Below are 18,094 nucleotides of genomic sequence, written 5' to 3' on the forward strand. Positions count from 1 at the left end.
GTGGCTCTGTAGGCCTGTTTGTGTGTCTGAAATCAGGACGACATGGTTAGCTAACCTGAAGATAAGTGTCTATACTAGTATTAACCCTGCCTGCCACAGAAAAAGCCAGCTCATCAATTTAGAAGTCAAAGAGTGTGGGAGACAAAAGATATCCCTACTTCACATAAACGGTGCTACTAACCTCTCTGAAATGCATTTGCAGTGTGTGCTTTGCCTGTGAATATCTCATATGGTGCCATAACTACCCAATGATGCCATCAGCAATCCCAAGTGTCCAAAGACGTGAGATAAGGCAAGCTCATGAGGCAGATTCAGATGCCTTGCAGAAGTCCATGAAGCAGGAGTGAGCTTCTACTTTCGGTGCAGGGCCTCCTCAATAGGGACTATGAGGGTGAAGATATGGTCTAGAGTGGCGTGATCCCATCTAAACCCTGCCTGACCCTCTGCACCCATGCTTGCCCACTCGGGCGAACAAGGACAGTGTTACAACCACACATCGAAGGGGGAGAGAGGAGGACGGAGATATAGGGAGGAGAGAGAGCAGACATAAGCTGCCCTTACTTGAGACTGCCCATAAGCATGAACAAGAAGCAGCTAGGCAATGAGGAGAGCAAGCTGCATCAGATCCTCCCTTGAGCAACTTAAGGGGCTACTTAAAGGCTAAAGTCAATTAGGCTTCTCACTCTGAATATTTCTTTCATTATTTCTTAACGTCTAAATTATTATCAACTAAAACATATGCCGTATGTTCATATAAATCCTTTGCTGTCAAAGCCAACTGCTCCTTTTTATTAATGCATAGTAACATCTCTACAGAAACCTTCAGCAAAAGAAAATGACCATATGACCTTCCATTCCTACCAACACTGATAAAATCTTTGAAATACAAGGGGGACAACCTGGTTTGCAATAGGGAAACAAGTGAAGATATTCATCTAAACAAATACTACACAATCTTGCTTCCAACTTGTGCTGTTTAACAAAGAATCTACTTCTTAGCACCTCATATTCCTCAAACTCATGGCCTTCAATTGTAACAATGCTTGGAGTAATGTTTGGTGGAGCTCGCAGCAGATCTTGTGCTTCTTCCCAGCTAAGTTTGAAATCAACAGAGTCTTCTACATCCACCCGCACTCGCTTGCTCTTTGAGGTGAATTGTCTCCCTTTTCTTTTGTCACCAACAAGTAAAGATTGAAATAAAGATCCTTCTTTTACCATGGATCCTTCCTTCTCGGTTTTATACCATCCATAGCCTGTGTCTGACAAATTGAATTGTCCAGGTATGCCATTTGCCTGAGCCTCAGCAGCACATTTTACGGATTGTGACAAAAGCCCAGAAAGACTTGTTATCATTGGAAGATTATCAATTCCTCCAGAAGTCAAGGATGCAGGTGCACTTGCGGTTGAAGCCATTGTTGAGGGTTGAGTGTCCTGACAGAGAATCGTAAAAGTCAGTCGCCTTCAAGGCTGCTTAAAACAATAAAACTCAGGGTGTTTAAAATTCTTGCAAATTATAATATTTTAGTTATTCGAACCTGTGCACATAATGAATTTGGTGCTCGGCGATAACCCATCACAAGCTTCCCTTCAGGATCCAACCTACTAAAAGTTACTGCACAACAAATACATGCATACAACGTCAAATTATCAAAAAGTCCTTCAGATCATAACCACTGCAATTCACAGAGCCCAAATTTCATTTGCCAAAGTTTTCCATATTGCTCATCCATTGAAGGAACCAAATTGTCTGTAGAATTCATCTGTGTGCAAAGTATCAGGGATCAAGACCTTTATATGTCAACCCCAAAAGAGTGACCCTACTTAATAAGCTCATTAAATGACAGTTGCATTGGCCCAGGACATGGGAAATTTATAAAACAACATAAAGAATGCCGTGTTTGCAGCATCCCGAGCCATGATATACTGTCAGAAATAGAGGAACATGACGCTAATATGAAACGAGCAGATTAGGTATGTGATGCTGCCTACGCAGGGACGTGACCTAAACTCCGATCCAGTCGCCCGTGCTTTTTGTAGAAGAGTACAAGAATCACAAACCAAAGGCAGGAATTTTATGTTAAGAAGCGGAATGACAAAGCATGAGAAGTTTTCCCAAGCCAGCTTTACTCAAACTTGTATGGCTCTAATAAACCAAAAGCTTTCTATTTGAGTGCGACTCACCTGGGAATAGCTGGACAGACAGAACTGCTATTCTTATCAAAGGATACTCAAGTTTGATGAGAGATTCACATGGAAGGCATAATGTTCAATACCTGTGTCCCCAGCTTGCAGCTGCATTGATTGGATGCAAGGTGTGACACCCTCTAGAACATACATCCGGCTGTTGTTATTGGGCCAGAAACGAAATTGAAATACCCAATCTTTGCCAGAAACATCTTGAATTGTCAAACGCAAACCTTCAGGCTGTGATATGGGAGGGAAATAAGCCTGTTGCAAGTAGCCGCAAGTAGGAGGCATGTAAAACAGCCAGGAAGGGCATGACCATAAAAATTTGATACAAAGTGCATATGTGCAGTCTTCTAGAAAAGAGATCATGTGAGACATGATTAAAATTGCATGCTAGTTAATTTATATAAGCTTGCGGTCACAAATGATTGTCTACTACTAAAAGGAAGCATCGTAACAACTGCAGCGCTTTAATGGATACATTTTGGGAGATGTATCCTCAGTTGGGAGCATATATACTTACTTCAGCACATGCTTTTGGAAGTACAAGCCGTCCTATTCGACCTGCATCACTTGCACTCAACATCTTTTCAAATAGTGGCGTAATTTTAGAGTTGGAGCTGTGCATTGTCAAAGACTACAAATGTGGAAATTAACAGCAGCTTATTGTGATCTTCCAACTCCATCTGCTGCGACTCTCTTTAAGAAAGTGCTAATTCAATTGCATTAAACATCTTATATACTGTCTTGACCATTACCAATATGAGGTTGCAGAGTCTCAAAGAGCTGTTGTACTAATTACATGCATACAACTTGACATGGCAACTACAGGCAATCAGAAATACAAAGAAGAAATAGGGCACAGAAGGAAACAAGAACTCTACATTATTGTCACCTCAAGAGGATACTCTCCAGAAGTTATTTGTTGAAGTTCCTGATCCGTTATACGTGGCCAATAGCGTGGCAACAGTTGGTTCCTGCCTCTCCCCTCTCCTGGTGGCCTTGCAACGCGTATTGGTGCCTGTGGAGAGGTCTCTTTTGGAGCTTCCAGACGGTTCGATTGCTGAATTTGAGGTTGTTTGGGAAGTAATTGCCTTTGCCTATGACGTATTGAACTTAACCCAGAAATCTTCATATTTTCTCGAACATCCACATTAGCACCACTATTGCTAGCAATGCTCCCAAAAGCATTCGATCCACCAAGACCATTGCTTCTGCTGTCAGTGTCCTTTGTTGTATACAATCCCAGTGACATAGTCAGGCAAGCACTGCTGGATGGCTCCATTTCCTCAGCGCCTGACTCAATGCCTTTGCTATCTGGTATGTTACATGGCTCATCTAAACTCTTGTCGATTTCAAGCATGGGTTTTAATGTCCCAAGTAGCCTGTTACTACCTGCATCCATCTCTCTTGTAGTATATCCTTCTTCGATACCAGCCTCTGTTGCAGCATAGTCAGAAACATTCTGCTCGATGGCTGTTGCCTGAAGATGTTCTTCCCGTGACCTTGCTGCTTCTGGTAGCTCTAGACAAATGGGCATAGCAGAAACAGCCACGTCCAAGTCATTGCACTCAATTTTCAATTTGTCCATAGAATTACCCTCAGCTGTATTTGAATCAGCCCCAGAAACCATTTCTTAACTTTTCTGAGCAAGAGCGTCACTGTCAAATAACTATCACCTTCAGGTAGTTGTTGTGAAGACAATACAGCAAGACACATTGTCACCAGAAGACATGGTACTTGAAACAAATCCACTTCCCATCCTCCTGGATTTTGTAAATGCCAACCTTTCGTGCCTACAGTTGAAGCTTTCCTGAAAATTTAAAGCTAACCCTGAAAGAAGGACAAAATGTATCAGACACATGAAGTTAGATTATTAAAAGCATAAGCAGGAGATCCATGATTTCATTGAAGCATTCAACTTCAAGATGGAACTGAATGTCAGCAGGCCACAAATATTTTGTTATTGTAAACATCACAAAACTGTTTATAGGATAACATTGCAAAATCTATAGAAAAATCAAGGCAACACCACATATACACATCACAAATTCAACCATGCTTTTACACATTGTTTTAGCGAAAGATGGAGGAGACAATGCAGCTTGCATTCTCTGTATCCTGTCAGGGAAGCGATGCATATTAAACCATGACACAATGATCCGCTTATTAAAAATGAGAGAGTGTCTCATAAGATCACTGACAACATCTACCCAAGTAACTCCCAGGGAAAAATAAACAAATTCTTAAAAAGGATAGATCTCCATAGCTGGGATAGGTTTTCAGGAAAACCTCTCATGAAAGGTCATACATGTTGCTTGTTGAATTCTGCTAACTGAAACTTGAAAAAAAGGTATCCCTCCCTTCATATCGTAGGTATATTGTTTATGGAAATTATTCTTTTAAAGAGAATGTTAGGCTTGAACGTCATAATTACCACAAGGTTCCCAATAGCCAGGAGTTTTATCATCTCCTCCCCTGATCACAAGTTGATAGGAGGCCAAATTCCCAACTTGGTAGAAGAAGAACATCAAATATATTCACCGAAGAGAGAGAAATAATGGAAATCCACATGCCAGGTAGAATTAAGCCGTATTAAGAAAGGGAGTGACACCGAAGAACAAAAGCTATTCTGGCATGAATTTCACTCATACACCTCAAACTAGGAAAGCTCCTCCAAAACTAGCACTTTAGAAAAGAGGGAAAAGGCTAAAAGGAGAGAAGAGAAGGAATTTTTGACGCCCTGCCCTTCATGTTCTTGTAGCTCCTGCAGCCTCAGCTTCCATGTTTTGCAGCACTCATTTTCCTTTCCTTTTTAGCTCCCCACAGCACCCTTTCCATTCTCCATCTTCTTTTCTCCCGCTTCATCTCTGGCTTGCCCTCTGTCATCGCTTCTTGCAGTCACCCTTCTCTTCATTCACCTTATTGCATGCTGCCTCCACCTCTGCCTCTTCTCTCCTTCCTTTTTGTGCTCCCTTCCAGATTTCATTCATGGGGGCATCTGTAGCCCATGGCATCCCTGCTGGCAGCTCTGCAGCCCATTACCAGCAGCAGGACAGCAGAATAGCAGCAGAACAGCTTCACAGTCAGGGCAACAGTGCAACAGTCAAGAAGTCTGGAGCGGGGCTGTCTGTTCAATCAAAACGGTCAGGAACAAGGTCCTCAGCCTGTGACAGTGGCTGTCACAGATTGGGTCAGTCTGTAGCAGGGCTAGTCGTCAAAAATCAGCCCGGTCCTATAAAAAAGCAGTATTTGGCCTCATTTCAGAATCACCAGGTACAGCAGCAGTACCAGGATTCCCAATACCCCCTACCACAACAGTATCAAGAGCCTCCACAGCTCTAGCAGAAGCCTTCGTTTGCAGGGGCAGCAATAGCTCATGGACCAGTAGCAGCGCCTAGCCCAGATTCAGCAGGCCTCAGTTCTTCAAAAGTAGATGCAGACACCATAGCTTCTCCAATGACCCTATCTGGCCATGTGTGGGTGATCAGTTCTCTGTTGGTGCTTGGCTGGTCAGTTCTCTGGTGGTGTTTGGACCAGGGGAGTGTTGGAAATAGGGCCTTTAGAGCCTTGATATGGTCCTAACCCCCCTAGTGGCAGTTTGGCAATATACATGACTAACGGAATTGGAAAGGGTGAAAAAGCCCTTGACATACAGCTGACACATGGAAGTGAGGGATAGAAATCCCATATACAAAAGAGCACTCTAGTGGACCTTGAATATATGAAGATAGGGGACCCCTTCTCTATATCCCAGCCGGCCCTTTTTGGGATGGAGAAGGCATCTGCCTTTACAAAAATGCCCCCAAAATGGCAAAAACGAGCTGTTTTTGAGCAAAAAACGGGCTGTCTTTTTCCTCTACAAGGACGACCACAAATGCCCACAAGAATGGTGACTGAGTTGCTCCTTTTCACGTGGACAACAAACCAAGCTCCATAGCTTCCGAAGGTGAGGCTAAGGTAGGAGAAGAGAACAAGATGGGGAGAAAGGAGTGGAAAGGAGCTCAATCATGAAGGAGAGGATGGTTTCCATTTGCGGGCTTCCCTCATCCTCTAGATTGAGCATGGAGAAGGGAAAGGTAGGAAAGGAGCTCTGATACCACATGAAGGTGCATGGTGGAGAGGCAGAGAGAGAGGGTAGGCTAGGGAGAGAGACAATAATACTCAAAGAGAGACATAATGAAATGGAAATGAAATTAAGAGCAATGAACAAAATGAAAGTACTCACATGTAGACCAAAGAACTTGAAGGCTTGATACTTGATTGATTTGACACTAGACAAGTACAACTCTTATATAGAGCACACTCACACATATGAACACCAATGCATATGGGATAACTCCGAATGTGACACGTGGCATCCATAGGACACACTAGACTAGAACTCACACTAGAACACACCAAACTAACTCATATTGACTCCATTTCCTAACACATGGACCTGGAAACCTATCCCCAGAGTGAATATCAAATCCCAAGGCAGATATCCCCATCTGTATCTTGCTAGAGACCTATGACTATAGCGGGTGTCCCAAGCTTTCGGGATGGCAGCCATAAGGGGGGAGAAAGGCATCCTAAGGTGTGCAGACATAAAGATCCACCTAGTATTGTCCATCCAATCACTATCTGAGAAGGGGATACACGATCCAATGTATCGAAAAAAGAAATCTTTCCAAGGCTCCTAGCTTGGCAAAAGTCCCTGATCACAAACTTGCAAAGCAAAGTCCTACACTATAGATTCCGATCAATTATATTAAGGCCTCCTTCCTAGCATGTAGAGAGAATCAAGGTCTCACTAGCCACCCTCGTTCTGGCATCTATTGAACCATTGAGCCTAATGTAAGGACAACTTCTGATTAACCTTTTAAGCTGAGGATACAGTCCCTAGAGTGGAGCCAACAAGAACAAACAAATCAAGTTGTGGCCAGTTGTGCTCAATTGACAACTATCACTCTAGAAGCAACGTCAATTTTAGCCAAACTCCAAAAGAGGATTTTCATCCCAGTGCTCTCCACGCAAGAGCGAACTACTATGAGGGAGAGATGCCCACACCAACCTCATAGGGCAAACAACTAACTGAGACAACTTTGAACCCAAGTGAAACAAAAATCAAACCCATAATCTGGAGTGCTCTCACAACAAATCCAAAAGCCATTGGATTTATTCCAATTAATATGTGCACTTGCTACTACAATGCAAAATAGAGTGGCATCTAGAAAACGAAAATGCCATCTGAAAGCTCACTATCCTGAAGCTCCTTATCTTGCCTAAGGTGAAGTCTCAGGTCAAAGATATTTGCTTAAGATCTCAAAAAGATGCTCATGGCTTCAGCCACTAAAAGATATAAGAAAGGGGCAAGAGGGAATCCTTGGTGGACTGATCTAGAAATCTGAAACCTTCCTTCTCTAAAACTCCTATTTTGGAGTTCAACCAACATCGTATAGCTCAAGAGGCCTATCAAAAACTTTCTTGGACTTGATGGGTCCATAGATACTAAAGCCAGAGTGGCTTGAGAGACTTTGATTCTTCCAAGACGGAGGGCTTAAGATCATTGATCCAGATATGCAGCGTAGAGGTTTGCTTTGCAAGGTTATTGTCAAGGGACTCAAGTTAGGAGTTGTTGAAGGATCTTTCCTTACAATGCATTGGGTCTTGTATTCCTTAGGTGGTGAATATTTGGACAGCACTAGGTCTTTACTTCTGCAGATCTTACTACTTAGGATGGCTGCAAATTTAGGGGTTCTTTGTGGAGGAGTCTCCAAATTATGCATGATGAGATTAATAGATAGCTAGTCATCTCGTATGAATCTATTGTGGATGACCATAGTAGACCTCTGGATGGTTCAAGTTATATGCAATGGTCTAAATGGGAGAGAGGTTCTACTTCTTTGTTAGATTGTGCATTTAAGGACCTCCCTAAAGAACAAAAAAGTCAAATGGTTAGTCACCACAAAGGGAGTGGCAAAAGAATTGCTCAGATAGATACATCAATCCCTTTGGAATGGACAACTGGAGATAGGGGACAGCATAGATTAAAATCATAGGTCTTAACATAGTTATAGGCATCAAAAAATATATATTAACCAAGTCAAATTCTCACAATGTACTTCTAAAGTGAGAAATTACATAGTGCTAATAAAATTGAAATCCGACTAATTTACATTGCATATTGGAAATTCCACTTACAAAACATTGTTGCACTCTTCTGCTAGATTGTACATATTTGAACTACAAACACCATATGGAACCATTGCATTACAAATGTGTTTTTCCAATGATAAGTACTATAGAGTCTTTGCTCCTTAAAGCAGTTTCTTTCTTCGAGCTAACTATGGATATTCGTACTATGGCTATAGTAACCTGAGCCATTAAGGAAGCTTCAAACTTCATCGGTACATTCATTGAATGAAAGCCATTGGCATCGGTCAAAAATGGTGTGCCGTTCATTCACGATGTCTTCTAAAGATTATGGAAAATAGATGTAGTAATACAAACAAGCACATCGCACAACTACAACTAAGACTAAGCCACAGGAAGAGCTTGTCACTAGGAGAGCGATTGGCCATTTAAGCAACTTCACCTCAAGATAGGCCTCTATACACTGATTACTAAGTCCATCTAGCATGACCACTTGAGAAGTCACTATGCCTAGGTGAATATACCCTAACTCTTTAGAGAGTCAATTGCTTCATAGAGCCTCCCCTAGCTTTGTTTCCAAACCTTGTGAACAATAAGGATACTCTTCTCCCCACCCAATCATATCTACTTTGTATAGGTTCTTAAGTATGAAAATATTAGCCACACAGCTCCCATGATCGTTCAACCATAGGCTGATTCTATGGCAAGAGCTTCAGCGAATCTTTGGTAGGCAGCTCGATAGAAGGAGCACAAGAGACATTTCCCTGGAGCTCATTGACCCTTGAGTATAAAAATAACAGTTCTGTACCTAATAGAAAGTTAAAAATTTGTGTTGAAAGGGATGGGAAAGAGAAACAAAAGGATTGATTAAAAAAGGGATCAGAACAAGATGAATATAGGAGGTAGGCAATGTATAGGGGTCAAAAGTGGAAACTCGTGGAGGGAACCTGAGTGAGAAGGTGGACCATAAAGAGAACAGGGATGAGAAGCGAGGGTAAGAGACAAAAGGCGGCTTCTTTCTTTCAACATAAGATCCAAATTTGATGGACTGGGCAATGGAGGAAGAGCAAAGACTGCATCAAGGGATATGAATGAGGGAGGATGTACAAAGCTCTTCGAAGGATGTGTAAAAGGTTTGAGGGGGACGCATAGTATATCCAGAAAAGATGTATATAAAAGCTGTAAAAGCCAAAGGGAAGTAAGAACATTAACATGTTGGGGAGGCAGGAATGGGTTCCAAAGAGGAAAAACTACATAGTTCTTAGACAAGATTTTTTTTTTCCCCGAAAAAATTACTTCATTAAGTATGAATGAAAGCCGCAAGAGCAAGCTCAAATGTAGGTGTACATCATGACATGCATGAAAGAAAAAACAGCTAACAAAAATCCAAGGTGGAGCCTGAAAATGCCACCCCAACGCTGACAGAGTCTCAGAGAAGAACGGAGATCCTCTCCAAACTCTGAAAAAGGTATCTCTCTTGGCTGTAGCTGCTTTGGGGGATCCCTGCATGCTCGCCCAAATGGCCATCAGTGTGTGTATAGTATCCGTCCATATACTGGCCATAGACTAGGACGGGTGAACCTGTGAACCCTCCATCGCCTCCGTACATTTGGCCCTCCAAATATGCCAAGCTGCAATGGTGGCCAAAATCTCCCAAGATGTGTCTACCGAGGCATGAGCAGCTTTGAAAGGAGTGAAAGGAACATCCTGGAGAGAGCATGACTCCACGAAGTGTCGTTGTATAATGAAGGATGAGTCTGAGTCCTGTCCCTCGAAAAACACCTAAGGTCCAGTAAGAGATAACCATGCCACTGATCCCCAAGTCATGAAGAAGGGTGCTCTGAAATATCCAAAGAATCTTGGCAACACCCTTCCAGATCGTCCTCGCCTGTCTGCACTCCCAAAGGTAATGCTGAACTGATTCGACTACTGCGTGGCATCAAGGACAAGTAGGGTCAGCCCCGAACCTAGATCTCCACAGGTTCACTGCAATCCCTCCATGAATAGAAAGCCAAAAGAAGAGAGTGATCTTTCTATTTCTGAGGGATTTCCAGAGACTCCTCCAAAAGTTTTTCTTCACCTCTGCAGAAATATGAAAACTATCCCAATGAGGAGCTCTAGTGGGCCTCCAACCTCTACTACTAAGCTGAAATTTCATGACATTTCTAATTGTGTAGCGAAAGAAGGAGATGCTCTTCTCTCGGTGCCCTTCATCAATCCATTCCCACTCCCCTGGGTCCCACTACAAGAACCTAATGGGAGAACCACCATATAACTAGAGTCTCCAAGATCCAAGTGCCAGGAGAACGGGGTCAGGATCAAGATACCACCGTGAATCCGTACCCCACTCCATGTACCCTGCAATCCTAACAAGCTGGAAAGCAACCTCCAAAAGAATATCATCTGAAGATCTAAGAAGTCTGCCTCCCGATTGAACATCAAAGACAAGGGTCTCCTCATGTGCATCTTGCAAGGCAATGACCTCTAAAGAAACACCCGTCCCCAAAAAGGCTACCAACCAAGTGGACTCTGTGATCGGTAAGTCATCTGCATCTATCCACTCTGCTGGTATGGCTGCCTCTATCTGCTGCATCCTGACTGCACTCCCTCTGAGGTGGCCAACAGATAAGAGTCTCTTATCTTCTGAAAGCTGTCTAAAAGCCTTCCAGGCACCTATAGTGAAAGCAGGTCCCCTCTTCCATCTAGACCACTACAAAAAATGTGACACACCCAGTGATATGCCATGCTTATTCATTCCATATAACTGGCTGCCTGTCTATTTCTTAGCGAGAGGAGGGTAAAACTCTCTGAAGAGTGTCTTTGAAGCTGCCCCAAGCTTTCAGAAAGGAAGCCATGAGAGAAGAGGGAGATCTAAGATGGACTAAAGCAAAAATCCATCTGGAGCTATCCATCCAATCTCCCCCGTGAGAAGGTGTACAAGATTGAATGCTACGTAGGAAAAAATCCTTCCAAGGCTCCTGTCCAGGCATCAAACCTCTCACTACAAATTTGCAGAGCAAGGCCATACACTGCAAATTCAGATCAATAATATTGAGACCTCCTTCCCTAGTGGGGAGAATGAGGGTCTCCCAAGCCACCCTGGCTACAACATCTGAGATGCCATCTAACCCACTCCAAAGAAAGTTCCTGACAGGTCTCATGAGCTGAGATATACAACCTCTAGATCTGCACCAACAAGAGCAAACGAACCAGGAAGTAGCCAATAATACCTGGTTCACAACCACTACTCCGGATGCAAGGTCAAGTCTGGCAAAACTCTGAAAAATAAGTTTCCTCCTGATGCTCTCCAACACAGGAGCAAACTATTGTGCTGGAGAGATGCCCACCCCAACCTGGCATCCTAAGTACCTGATGGAAACACCCCTCTGAATCCAAGTGAATCCTATGTCAATCCCCCATTCTGGAGTGTCCTCATCACTAATCCAAAAGCCATTGGATTTGTTTCAATTAATATGGGCCCCTGCTATAGTGCAAAATAAATCCAAGCCTATTCTGAAAGAGGTGAGTGTATGTGGTGTGGCATCCAAAAAAACAGCCGTATCATCTGCCAACTCACTATCCAAAAGCTCATCCTCCCTCATCAATAGAAGACTCGGCCCTATAATATCAGCTTGAGCTCTAAGGTAGTAGCTCATAGCTTCGGCCACAAATAAAAAGAGAAAGGGGACTAAATGGCATCCCTGACGAACCGATCTGGTAATTTGAAATCTGTCTCCCTTGACTCCACCAATGAGAACCTGCTATGGGCTGATCTGTAGAGAGCTGCCACCCCTCTGATCCATGCATCTATGAATCCAAAGCGAGAGAGGGTACCCTCTAGAAAACCCCAGTATACTCTCATAAACTTTAAGTCCAAGAGTAGAATGACAAGCCTATGGCCATTATGTATGGCCCATTCAGAAGTGTCCCAGAATGAGAAAATATTATCGGAGATGCTCCTACCATGCACAAAACCCATCTGCGGATTATGTATAAGATCTGGAAGAAAGGGCTGCAGATGTAGGCTGCTTCCTTTTGCTAGGATTTTGTACAAAGTGCCCAACAAAGTGATCGATCTCCAATGCGACACTAAATTCCTGCAACCCCCTTTAGGAATAAGATGAATGAGGCCCTCAGTAAGTGAGTCTGGCATCTCACCCGAGTCCCAAACGCCCTACAAGGCTGCGGTAATGTGATCCCCAATCTGATCCCAAAATGAAATAAAGAAAGAGGGTGTAAGGCCATCTGAACCAAGGCACTTGCCCTTGTGAAGGGCAGAGAGAGCAATCCTGAACTCTATGTTGGTGAATGGTGCATCAGTGAGACTATCATATCTCCACTCACCAACATAGGTAAATGCTGTCAAATAATACGTAGAGCATCATCTCTGGCCTGAGTGTCGAAATCTACAGTAAGAAGGGAGGCACAGAAATCTGTAGCTACCTGCAAGACGGTATCTTGATGTATCTGTAAAACTCCTTCTGAGTCAACAAGCTGTGAAATGCTTTCCCTACTATGTATGGGGCCAAGAGTAGAGAAGAACTGCTTGTTGATCCTACCTCCCGTTTGGGTCCAAAATGACTCCCTGGCATGAAAGGCGTACTCCGCTCTCTGATCCAACAATGACTGCTACTGAGCCCTTGCTACAGCAAGGCGCTCCTAAATCCAAGCATCTATAGGCCTCTTCTGCTCTTCCCTATGAAGAGTAGCCAACTGCTGGCAGATACCTATCTCTCGCCTGAGGATCTCACCTCTCCTAAACCGAGCAACTGAGTGATAAAAGTCGCTAATATCTGAGAGGGCTGGTGCTATATCTGACGAGGAAAGCAGCCCATCGTGCATGTGAGAAATCCAACTCTGCAGAACTGCCTTTGTGAGGTCCTTTTCTACGTAGAATGCATCTGAAATCCTGATACTGACAGAGCCACTCCTCACCAAAGGATCTGAAACATACAGAATAAGTGAAAAATGATCTGCAGTGGACACCCCAGGTGTAATGCATACTATCCCACCCCTGCCTAGAGCCCAGTCATCCACGTAAAATTTGTCAATCTGTGCATGGATAGGCATCTGCAACCTTCTCTTTGACCAAGAAAATATGAGCGAATGCGGCTAAGTGTGAAAAGCATCATCATGCCAAGCATCTCCGCCACTGTACTGAAAAAGGAAGGCATCCTAGGCTGCTCTCTCCAGGGAATGTAGGCCACCTTCCCTACCATCTCTTTTGTCTGTGGGCATTTCAACCATGTTGAAATCACCCCCAATGATCCAAGACTCTGCAATGCAAGACCAAGAAAGCAGCTCCTTCTAGAAAAGAACACGGTCCCCTCTTGAACATAAAGGTTTAAGAAACCAACCTTATGCCTACCAATCAAAAGAATAACCCACTGAGCTCTAGAGGAAACTATGATCCAATCACCCAGGGTAGCATGGAAGAAGAAACAGAAATACAAGTGCCTCTCCTGGTGCCCAAGACAGGTGACCAAAAAGTATGCCCTGAAAGAAGCTTATCGGACTTGGCACAATCCCTGACATCCAATTTATGTTCCTGAATCATGAGGACATCAATGGGACCCCCAGTAACACCTAGATGAAGTTGGTTACGAATCAACTACCTACAGGTACACCTCCAAGGCCCTGAACGTTCCAACTGACAATCCTCATCGACGAGAGGAAGAGGCCGGGTGAAAATCTCTACCCGACCTTCTCCTGAGAAAAGTTCTTCCTATCAAGAGGAGGGAAGTCAACTGGGGAAAGTACTCCCACACCTGCAGAGGGGGAATCTCTATCCATGGTGCTCTGAATGAAGTGCTTCCCAAGGGTAGAGGGTACAAACTCCTCTAAATCAAACTCTGCCATGTCTGTCAGAACTGCAAAAGAATTACTGAATGATGCTCCTGGCATAGGTGTGCGGAGAATCCTTGCGGATGAAGAAGTAGAATCAATAATCCCCTTGCCTTTGTCAAGAGGTGAAAAAGTAGAAACAAGAGGAAAGGAGGGTTGCTGCTGCTGATGGATCTCGGCCAAAATAGCAGCATTATCCTTAAGTATAGCACGAGCTTTAGCAAAGGCTTGCTCCCTAGGAGAAAGCTCCTTCACATGAGCATCTGAAGAGATAGGAGCAACCTCATCAACACGTCCTCAGATTCCCCGATCTTCCTCATGTGTACCATCGACTCTTATCTTCCATTGGAGCCACTCGAGATGGTCATCGAGCTCCCCCCCTTTCCTAGGATGCCTTCTTCCACAGTAGAGGTAGTCAGATCGGACGGGGTACCACATGTTAGGGTCATTGTCACTGACCCTAACCTTACGGATGACCACATCATGCTCCAGCGTTCAGATGGCTCCTCCTTCAAGCATAGAGTCAAGATCGCTGGGAGACAGGATCAGTGTAGGATTTGCAGGACCCCTAGGCACTTTGCCAAAGATTGCCCAAGGAATAAAAAAAGGAAAAGACCTAAAAAGTCCACGGGTGTTGCACCTCCTAACACCACCTCGACTGGACCTACTTCACGTTCTACCTCACATCCTACCACTTCTCGTGTTGCTAGACCTTCCATCTCTCGCCCAGGACGAGAGGCTTTAGACCTTCCATCTCTCGCCCAGGACCATCAGCTAAAGCCTCTCGTTTTGGACCTTTGTTTACAGCGCACATGAGACCTTCATTAGGTGATGACTTTTTGGTTCAGCACACAAGTCATCCCCCGTAATGGCTTGTAATCTGGAAGGGTGGGACCCATGGATGCGAGCAAAGAGCAATGTCGAGCTCTCCTGCTTTGTATCTTTTTTTATTGCAACTCATCTTTTGAGAATGTGACGGTTTTCGTGGGGTCGGTGGAAGCGGGCGAGGATTGGCTGAAGGAAAAGCCATCATCAATCAGGGCGGAAAGGCTGATTTGAACATTGTTGAGCATTGTCCGACTAACAAGCTGCTTAGGAAGAGGGTGAAGGCAGAGGAGGGTCCGAGATGAGGGTGAAGGTAGAGGGAGGGGATGAAGGGGGAGGGTAAGGATGAAGGGAGGAAGAGGGATGGAGGGAGGAAGAAGGGTGAGGATGAGGATGAAGGGAGAGAGGATGAAGGAGGGGAGGGGAGAGGGGTGGGAGAAGAAGTGAGGGAGGCGGGGGGAGGGGGTGGGGGAAGGAGGACTGCAGGGGCAAGGGGGGGAGGCGGGGGTAGGGGGCTGAGGGGGTAGGGGAGGGGAACGGGGGTAGAGAGCGGGGCAGGGGGGGCTAAGGAGCAAGGGTAGAAGACGGGTGTAGAGGGCAAGGGAGGGGGTAGAGGACGGGGGAGAGGGGCTGAGAAGCGGGGGAGGGGGATGGGGGGAGAGGGGCTGATAGGCGGGGGTAGGGGGCGGGCGTAGAGGGCGGGGGAGAGAGGGCTGAGCAGCGAGGTAGGGGACGGGGGAGAGGGGCTGAGGGATGAGGGAGAGGTGAGGCGGGGAAGGGGCTGAGAGGAGGGAGGAGAGAGGGGGACAGGGAGGGAGGCAGGAGGAGGCTGAGAGGGGGCAGCAAGGTAGTTGGGGAGCAGCAGCCGCTAGCTGATCTCTGAGATGTGGTCTCCAACAGCAATGGCATTCTTAGACAAGATTGAATAGGCATATCAGACAAATTGTTGAGGAGGCTTGGGAAAGGAGAAGGGGAGGGAGAAGGTGTGGCGGGGGGGCTCAACCTATTTGCGAGACAGAAAACTCCATCATGCTAGAAAGGGAATTGCCATACACCAAGGAATTCACGGACATGAAAGGAGGGGAAGAGGGGTGAGTGGGGTTTGGGGGGGAGGGGGCTATGTTGCTGGAAAATGGATTGCTACATCACAGGGGTGGCACAATGGGGGGTGGGGGGTTTGCATGTTTGCAAAGAGAAGACTGCATCATGCTGGAAAAAGGTTTGCTACACCACAGGGGTTGCATGGCGGAGGGGAGGGGTGGGTGTATGTAGAAGTAGAAGTAGAATTTACTATCGTCCTCAGGGGGCCAAAAATGACCCAGGGACCTACCTAATCATCAGTACAAAAATCTCCTTCAATGTGGAAGGGTCAAGAATTTTCGACAATACGAAAAAAGACGGATGACTGCGATAGAGAAGAGGGTGGGAGTGCTGATGTATGGCTGAGCAGAGGCATCTGATGTCATGAATGATGACCAGCATAGGGGGTTTATTTAATCTTGGTAGTATTCTAACTTTGTCTTCTTTTCTGCTGTCAACCATTGAGCCTGTCGGGTGCATCGTAAGGACAACTGGAATTCTTGTAGATTGACTTTTTCAAGTGGCATAGTTAAGTATGATTCCACTTTCCATCTGCTGAACCATTTCCTTATGTCTGTCCCCCATCCTATACAGATGATCTTGCTTTTATGGTTTTTTTGAAGTTTCATACTTGCTGTCCATGCTCTGTGTGGTAATCTATCTGTTGGCATTTGTTGCATGTCCACTAGATACTGCATCACTCTGATCAGTGCATGAAATGCAATTGTCCTCCTGCCCCTTTCCAATAAGAGCATTGAGTAAGGAGTAGTAGCCTTGACTCCTAGATGTTGTCGTAGGAATGCTTTTTGCAATTTTTCAATCTCATTCCATGTGGATAGAAAGATGCTGCCTCCCCATACTTCTACTCCGTATAGCACTGTTTGAACCACATATGCATCAAACAACATATTCCACATCTTTCAGTTCCGGGTGTCACTGTGCCTACAGTCATTTTCAAATTGATAGTATTTTCCCCAACCTATATCCAACCTTCGTTGTGCACATATGTGAGGGGGGGAGGGGGAAACACATTAAATAGTCTAAACAAAGTTAAGGAAGATGCATGACGTTGAAGGGTAACCATTGAGAAGATTGTAAGTGTAAGAGTATTCACAAGTGGGGGCTAAAGAAAGAAAGGGCAGCAAAGATATAGTACCCTGCAAGGTAAGGGAAGATTTCTAAGGGGCAGCAAAGGCATGGAAACACTCAGGAGGTAGACAACTAAACCTTCAGTAGCGGCAAGATGAAGACTTGCAAAATTTGCAAAGACTTACCATTGTTATATGAAAACTGTCTCTTGCAAAAGTTTGAAAATAGGTAGCTCATGTAACCCCCTCCGCTATGGAGCCCAGAGGGAGGTGGGGTGTAGAAAGAGCTTTTAAATGCAACTGGTCCCATGCAAATCGGATAAAGGGTCGTGGAGATATGCAATTAAATGGAAATATGTTGGGCCAAACACCCATGTATGGGGGGGGTTAGAGTGATTAGCACAAATATAGGGGTGATGTGTCAGTGTTGACTTTTGGTCAACTTTGAGAGTTCCAGAGAATTGGAGATAAGGGAATTCTATACTTGGAATTTTGTGGGCTATGCCTAAAGGGTGAGGATCTGTTTTTAAAAAAGCAAGCAAGCTCTTCCGTGGAGTGAAATAAAAAAGAATGGCATTGGCTTTCAAGTTTTCGATCACCTATCCCCTCCTTCACCCCTGCTTTCATGAACACCCAAACAAAATAGATCATCTCACATATGGTGTGGTGAGCATGGAGGCAACTGTGGTCACAAAGGGGAAGCATGAAGCTGTCAGCCGTCAGTGAAGCTTTGTCAGCCTATTCGTCAGAGAGAGACCCGTCAGCATCAGTTCGTTAGCCCATCAATGGGGTTCTGCATCAACCCATCAGCATCAAGTGTGCGGTGAATCAAGCAGCTGATATACCTTCTACAAGTGGCAGCCAGTCGGAAAAGAACATGGAGAGAATGCTGGCTGAGTTTAATGACTTGAAACTACATCTTGTGCAGGTCC

General features: G+C 44.8%; 1 protein-coding gene across 5 annotated transcripts in view; it reads right to left on the bottom strand.

Moving 5' to 3' along the window:
• Positions 1-18,094, bottom strand: part of LOC147905687 (B3 domain-containing protein Os07g0679700-like) — a 53,523-nt gene that overhangs the window by 21,053 nt on the left and 14,376 nt on the right. For all 5 annotated transcript variants that reach the window (XM_087374037.1, XM_087374063.1, XM_087374046.1 and 2 more), the window contains 5 exons: positions 3,096-4,020; positions 2,711-2,807; positions 2,274-2,448; positions 1,536-1,612; positions 1,003-1,431 (listed from right to left, as the gene is read on the bottom strand). In XM_087374037.1, coding sequence (XP_087230163.1) covers positions 1,003-1,431; positions 1,536-1,612; positions 2,274-2,448; positions 2,711-2,807; positions 3,096-3,820 — 1,503 coding nt within the window. In that variant the 5' untranslated portion in view covers positions 3,821-4,020. The remainder of the gene's footprint in view (positions 1-1,002; positions 1,432-1,535; positions 1,613-2,273; positions 2,449-2,710; positions 2,808-3,095; positions 4,021-18,094) is intronic.

Source organism: Dipteris shenzhenensis, chromosome 1 (genome assembly GCF_047967505.1).
Source record: "Dipteris shenzhenensis isolate YYH24624 ecotype China chromosome 1, Dip_SZ_1.0, whole genome shotgun sequence".
NCBI classification, from domain to species: Eukaryota; Viridiplantae; Streptophyta; class Polypodiopsida; order Gleicheniales; family Dipteridaceae; genus Dipteris; species Dipteris shenzhenensis.